Raw genomic sequence first — 6,000 nt, 5'->3', positions numbered from 1 at the left:
TTAGCCACTCTGACTGGCGTGAGGTGGTATCTCAGTGTGGTTTTGATTTGAATTTCCCTGATGAGGAGGGATACTGAGCATCGTTTCATGTGTCTGTTGGCCCTCTGGATGTCCTCTTTGGAGAAGTGTCTGTTCAAATCTTTTGCCCATTTCTTCACTGAGTTGTTTGTTTTTAGGGTGTGGAGTTTGGTGAGTTCCTTATAGATTTTGGATATTAACCCTTTATCTGATATGTCATTTGCAACTATCTTTTCCCATTCCATTGGTTGCCTATTAATTTTGTGGGTTGTTTCCTTTGCCATGCAGAACATTTTGATATTGATGAGATCCCAATTGTTTATTTTTGCTCTTGATTCCCTTGCTTTTGGGGATGTGTCAAGTAAGAAGTTGCTGCGGTGGAGGTCAAGGAGGTTGTTTCCTGGTTTCTCCTCTAGGGTTTTGATGGTTTCCTGTCTCACGTTCAGGTCCTTGATCCATTTTGAGTTTATTTTTGTGTATGGTGTGAGAAAATGATCTAGTTTCATTCTTCTGCATGTTGCTGTCTAGTTCTCCCAACACCATCTGTTAAAAAGGCTGCCTTTTTTCCATTGGATATTCTTTCTTGCTTTGTCAAAGATTAGTTGGCTGTATACTTTTAGGTCCAGCTCTGAGTTCTCAATTCTATTCCATTGGTCTATGTGTCTATATTTGTGCCAATACTATACTGTCTTGATGATGACAGCTTTGTAGTAGTGGCTAAAGTCTGGGATGGTGATACCTCCCGTTTTGTTTTTATTTTTCAGTATTACTTTTGTTGCCTGTCTTTTGGTATACTATAGAATATATAGTAAGTATATATACTATATTTATTGCCAAGACCAATGTCAATAAGATTTTTTTTACTTCTTTCTTCTAGGAGCTTTATGATTTGTTCATTAAGAAATAAATATTCTTCTTAATATCCAGGCCAAGCTTCAATGTCTATAGCATGTGAATCTTTAGACCTGGATCTGTGAAGAGTCGATAACTTCTCTGGGTTTCATGAGATATGGACAGGACTCTCCTTTCAAAATCCAAGGCAAAAATAAACAACACAAGAAAGTCTGTTGATGGGCCAGATCCTTTTGCAATATGTTAGGGGCTGAACCAAATATAGAACATCTCATAGATCTTTTCTTTATGCTTATGCAAACATAGAGAATCCATATGAGTACATTTTACAGAGAAAACTATAAAGGAATAATTTATAGTACATAATATCTATATGAAATATCATTCTTTATAACTTACCAATAGCTTGGATAAATCAAAAAGAATACAATTTACCAAAATAACATTTTCAATAGTTTATCAATAATGCTTCCCCCAAATATTACACACACACACACGCAAACACATAAAGGAAATAGTTTAAATAGCTCTGAATATTTTAAAGATCTCTTTACAGATATTTTCAGACAGAGTTTTTTCTGAGAAAATAATCCTACAAACACTTATGTATGAACTGTTAACATTATTATTTTTTGAGACAATCCAGGCGTCAGTCCCAGGCATAATATCTGAGCAAATCATTCTTATCAACTAATAATGCAGATGCAAAGAAAAAAAAATGGACAGATAGCCTTATTGTTCTACTTAGTTACCAAATTTTTTTTCAATAAAAATGATAGTTACCTGTAATGGGCAGTTGAATGTTCCTTATACAATATAATATAAAGCTCCTTGAATCATAGTGTTTGCAGTTTTTTTTTTTTAATTTATTTCTGAGAGAGAATGAGAATGAGAGACAGCATGAGCAGGGTAGGGTCAGAGAGAGAGGGAGACACAGAATCTGAAACAGGCTCCAGGCTCTGAGCTGGCTGTCAGCACAGAGCCCGACATGGGGCTCAAACCCACAAACTGTGAAATCATGACCTGAGCCGAAGTTGGACACATAACTGACTGATCCACCCAGGTGCCCTGTGTTTGCAGTTTTTGATATAATATTTATTTTGCTTTTATTAAAAGTTTTTATTTACGTAATCTCAACACCCAACATGGGTCTCTAAATCATGACCCCAAGATCAAGAGTTACATGGTCTTCCAAGTGGCCCAGCCAGTTGATATAAGATTTAGATGAAAGTCTAAAATGATAAAGAAATAACTAGTTGGTGTTCTTTGGAATAATAGTGTTCACTGTTCATTTGTTACAGTTGTCTTTGATAATCTAGTCTGGTTCCTTTCAGCCATCTTATTAATGTTTCTTTATACAGACTCCCTTGCACATGCTGGCCTCAAAATGGTATTTTGAGACCTCAAAATGTATTCCCACAATGGTTACTGTGCCCTAGAAAAAATAGCCCTAGTAATTAGAGAAATCAAAAAAATTCACGTTAGCATAATGTTTTACATTATGGGCCGTATAATCATTCTTTACTTTTTCAAATCATCTAGGTGTCCTGCATTTAAAAGAAGATACTATTGAAAATTTGCTGTCTGCAGCTTGTCTCTTGCAGCTGACTCAAGTGATTGAAGTCTGCTCCAATTTTCTCATAAAGCAGCTCCACCCTTCAAACTGCTTAGGTATTCGATCATTTGGAGATGCCCAGGGTTGTACAGAACTCCTAAGTGTGGCACATAAGTACACAATGGTAAAATCAATTGTTTCAAATTAACTTGTAGTAATATCATATTAGCATAATATCTAACTTACTTGTTTACTGATATATATGTGTACATATGCATATGAGTGTGTATAAATATACAATGTATGGGTGTGTGTGTATATATTGCTCATAGAAGAAAACAGTAAAAAACATTTCCCAAAAACCTTTCCAAAGTGAAGACTATAATCCTGGGATAAAAATAATTATCAATATAAATTTATATAATTTGCAAATGAATGACATAATGGATATTAGATAAAAATGTTTGGTTGAGCTGCATTCAAGTAAGCTTCTCATGTTTTAAGCTGAAAAGGTTTAATTAAATCTCATAGCTTGGAGAAATTATGTGAGTGTGTATATATATATGTATATGTATATTATATATTATATACAATATTAGAACTTTAGTTTCTAACATTGTATACATTATGATTTCTAATGGAAGATAAATAACATTCAATAAAAACTAATTAATATACCAATAGTAACTGGAAGAGTTTGAGAATTTTCAAAATCAGCCAATTTTAAAGAATGAATATTTTATATCTTAACAAAAACCTCTATTTTGGTTAAAAACCATTTGCAGTTCAATCCTTTAACTTAACTGGCTTAAAATCCTTCTCAATTCAATGAGTAATTATAATAAATTATCTGAAAATGTTTGTAGATGTTAATTCTTTAAAAGTTACATGTGATAAGATTGTCTTTATTCAGTCGAGTGGCAGTGACATGAAATATAGATTACCTGTAGGGAGGGAGGCAAGGAAAATAGTCAAAGAATATTAAATTACCATTAATGTTAATAATTTCCTGATGCAGAGAAGAAAATTAACTTTTTAACCTCCAAAGCAATCCAGGAGTTGATATTTCTGTGAAACTCAATTACATGATAAATATTTCAAACTAATAAAATTGCTACAGTTATTTAAGATTCAAAAATAAAAAGGCAGTGAATATATACAATGGAATACTACATGGCAATGAGAAAGAATGAAATCTGGCCATGTGTAGCAACATGGATGGAACTTGAGGGCATTATGCTGAGTAAAATAAATCAGGCAGAGGACAAATACCATATGTTTGCACATATAGGAGGATTAGGAAGAACTTAACGGAGGACCATGGGGAAGAAGACGGGGAAAAATATTGGGGGAGAGGGTGGGAGGCAAGCCATGAGAGACTCTTGAATGCTGAGAACAAACTGAGGGCTGATGGGGATGGGGGAGAGGGGAAGGGTGTTGATGGGCATGGAGGAGGGCACTTGTGGGGATGAGCACTGGGTGTTATATGGAAACCAACTTGACAATAAACTATTTAAAGAATAATAATAATAAAAATAAATAAATAAAAATAAAAAAATAAAACCTGGGGAAAAAAAGAAAAAGAAATAAATACAACTTTTGGAAAGAATAAAAGAAAATAAAAAGGCAAGTAAAGAAAAGCAAAAAATATCTAAACAAAAAATATCTAAACTATTTTTATATAGTCACATCTAAAAATAAAATTATTATAATTTCACGACTGAGATGCATATAAACAAATCATATTTTATTAGAATTTAATATAGACCTTGGGCGCCTGGGTGGCTCAGTCTGTTAAGCATACGACTTCAGCTCAGGTCATGATCTCACGGTTCGTGGGTTCGATCCCCGCATCAGGCTCTGTGCTAACAGCTAGCTCAGAGACTGGAGCCTGTTTCAGATTCTGTATCTCCCTCTCTCTCTGACCCTCCTCTGTTCATGCTGCCTCTCTCTCTCTCTCAGAAATAAATAAAACATAACAAAAAAGAATTTAATATAGACCTTAACATTTTTAACTCTCTAATGTTTGAATTCTCTAAATTTTTTTGGTAAATCTTTCTCCCTTTTTTTCCCCACCCGTGGTCATTGTTGAAAATTTGAGTTTTCAGGGTCGCTCGAGTGGCTCAGTAGGCTGACTGTCTGCCTCTTGATTTCACTTCGGGTAGTGATCTCACAGTTTCATGAGTTCGAGCCCCATGTCCTCTGCACTGACAACACAGAGCCTACTTGAGATTTTCCCTCTCTTTCTACCCCTACCCTGCTCTCACTCTTCCTGTCTTTCTCAAAAATAACTAATAAATAAAAAACTCAAAAAAATTTCAAACATATCCATGAAATAATAATAGCATTATGGGGGGAATGATAGTAGGCTGACGTTTTAATATATCTTATCTAATTATGCTATTTGTATTCGTATGTCCTAAATACAAATGCCATATAGTCTATAGTAACAACAGTTACATAGTTCAAAGAACAAATCTACCACAAATGCTAAACATGAAAACTATCTGTTAAATTACTTAAATTCTTAAAGTAAGTATTAACTTCTTGTCTGGTGTCTTACTCTCACAGAGAAAACATACTCTGATAAACATCTGATAAACACAAAATTACTTTTGTGATTGAAACTGTTGAAACAAGATGTGCACGGGTGTCTGGGTGGCTTAGTTGGTTAAGCGTCTGATTTCGGCTCGGATCATGATCTCACAGTTCTTGGTTTCGAGCTCTGTGCTGACAGCCAGCTCAGAGCCTGGAGCCTGTTTCAGATTCTGTGTTTCCCTCTTTCTCTGACCTTCCCCTGCTCATGCTGTCTCTCTCTCAGAAGTAAGTAAATCATTAAATTAAAAAAACACAAGATGTGCATAAAAACAATACTATTGTCTCAATCCTTTTTAGTTAGTTATTTTAGTATCTATTATAAATGAAGCAAACTATGCAAATGTCTTGCTATAATAATGTTTTTGTAATGTTGTATTGATCATATATATACAATTTTAATGTTTAAGAATAATAAACTCTCAAAACTCGATTACAAACATTTGAATCAGACTGAATGAAACACATTGCCCTTCCTAAGGTGAATGGGCCTCATTCAGAAACACCCTCACAGACACACCCAGAATGTTTGATGCAAAGTTTAGATATTCCATGGGTAAGTCATGTTGATACATAAAAGTAGCCATCAAAATCATATAAATAGTAGTCTGCATTGATGAAACACTGGGCAAGAATTCTATGTTCTTTTAGTAAGTTTTACAACAAAGTAAGTATAGATTATGAAATGAATATCAAATCAAAGTTACAAAAGACTCTTGTGAAGGTGCATAGAAGAAAGTTTTTACTTTGAAATTAGAAACAAAATAATTAAAAAATAAAACAGTTTAAAATTAGTCTTGAAACTTACTCAAACATTTCTCTACAATACTGGATATTGCAGTGCCATATGTAGATCTTTAAACCAATATATTTATTCTTTATTTAGACTAATTTACTATATTACCAAACAATTTTCAGTAGTATCATCAGGCAGCTACCCTGAAACCATAATCAATTCTATCATAAACTCTATCAAAACT

General features: G+C 33.8%; 1 protein-coding gene across 1 annotated transcript in view; it reads left to right on the top strand.

Annotated features, from left to right (window-relative positions):
- The window catches only part of KLHL4 (kelch like family member 4), a 177,031-nt gene that overhangs the window by 130,436 nt on the left and 40,595 nt on the right, over window positions 1-6,000 (top strand). The window contains 1 exon segment of the mRNA XM_039221751.1: window positions 2,413-2,609. Within this exon segment, the coding sequence (XP_039077682.1) occupies window positions 2,413-2,609 (197 nt within the window).

This window comes from Hyaena hyaena, unplaced genomic scaffold (assembly GCF_003009895.1).
Source record: "Hyaena hyaena isolate Hyena2069 unplaced genomic scaffold, ASM300989v1 scaffold_1017, whole genome shotgun sequence".
Lineage (NCBI taxonomy): Eukaryota > Metazoa > Chordata > Mammalia > Carnivora > Hyaenidae > Hyaena > Hyaena hyaena.
This window is presented reverse-complemented; position numbering and strand designations above follow the sequence as displayed.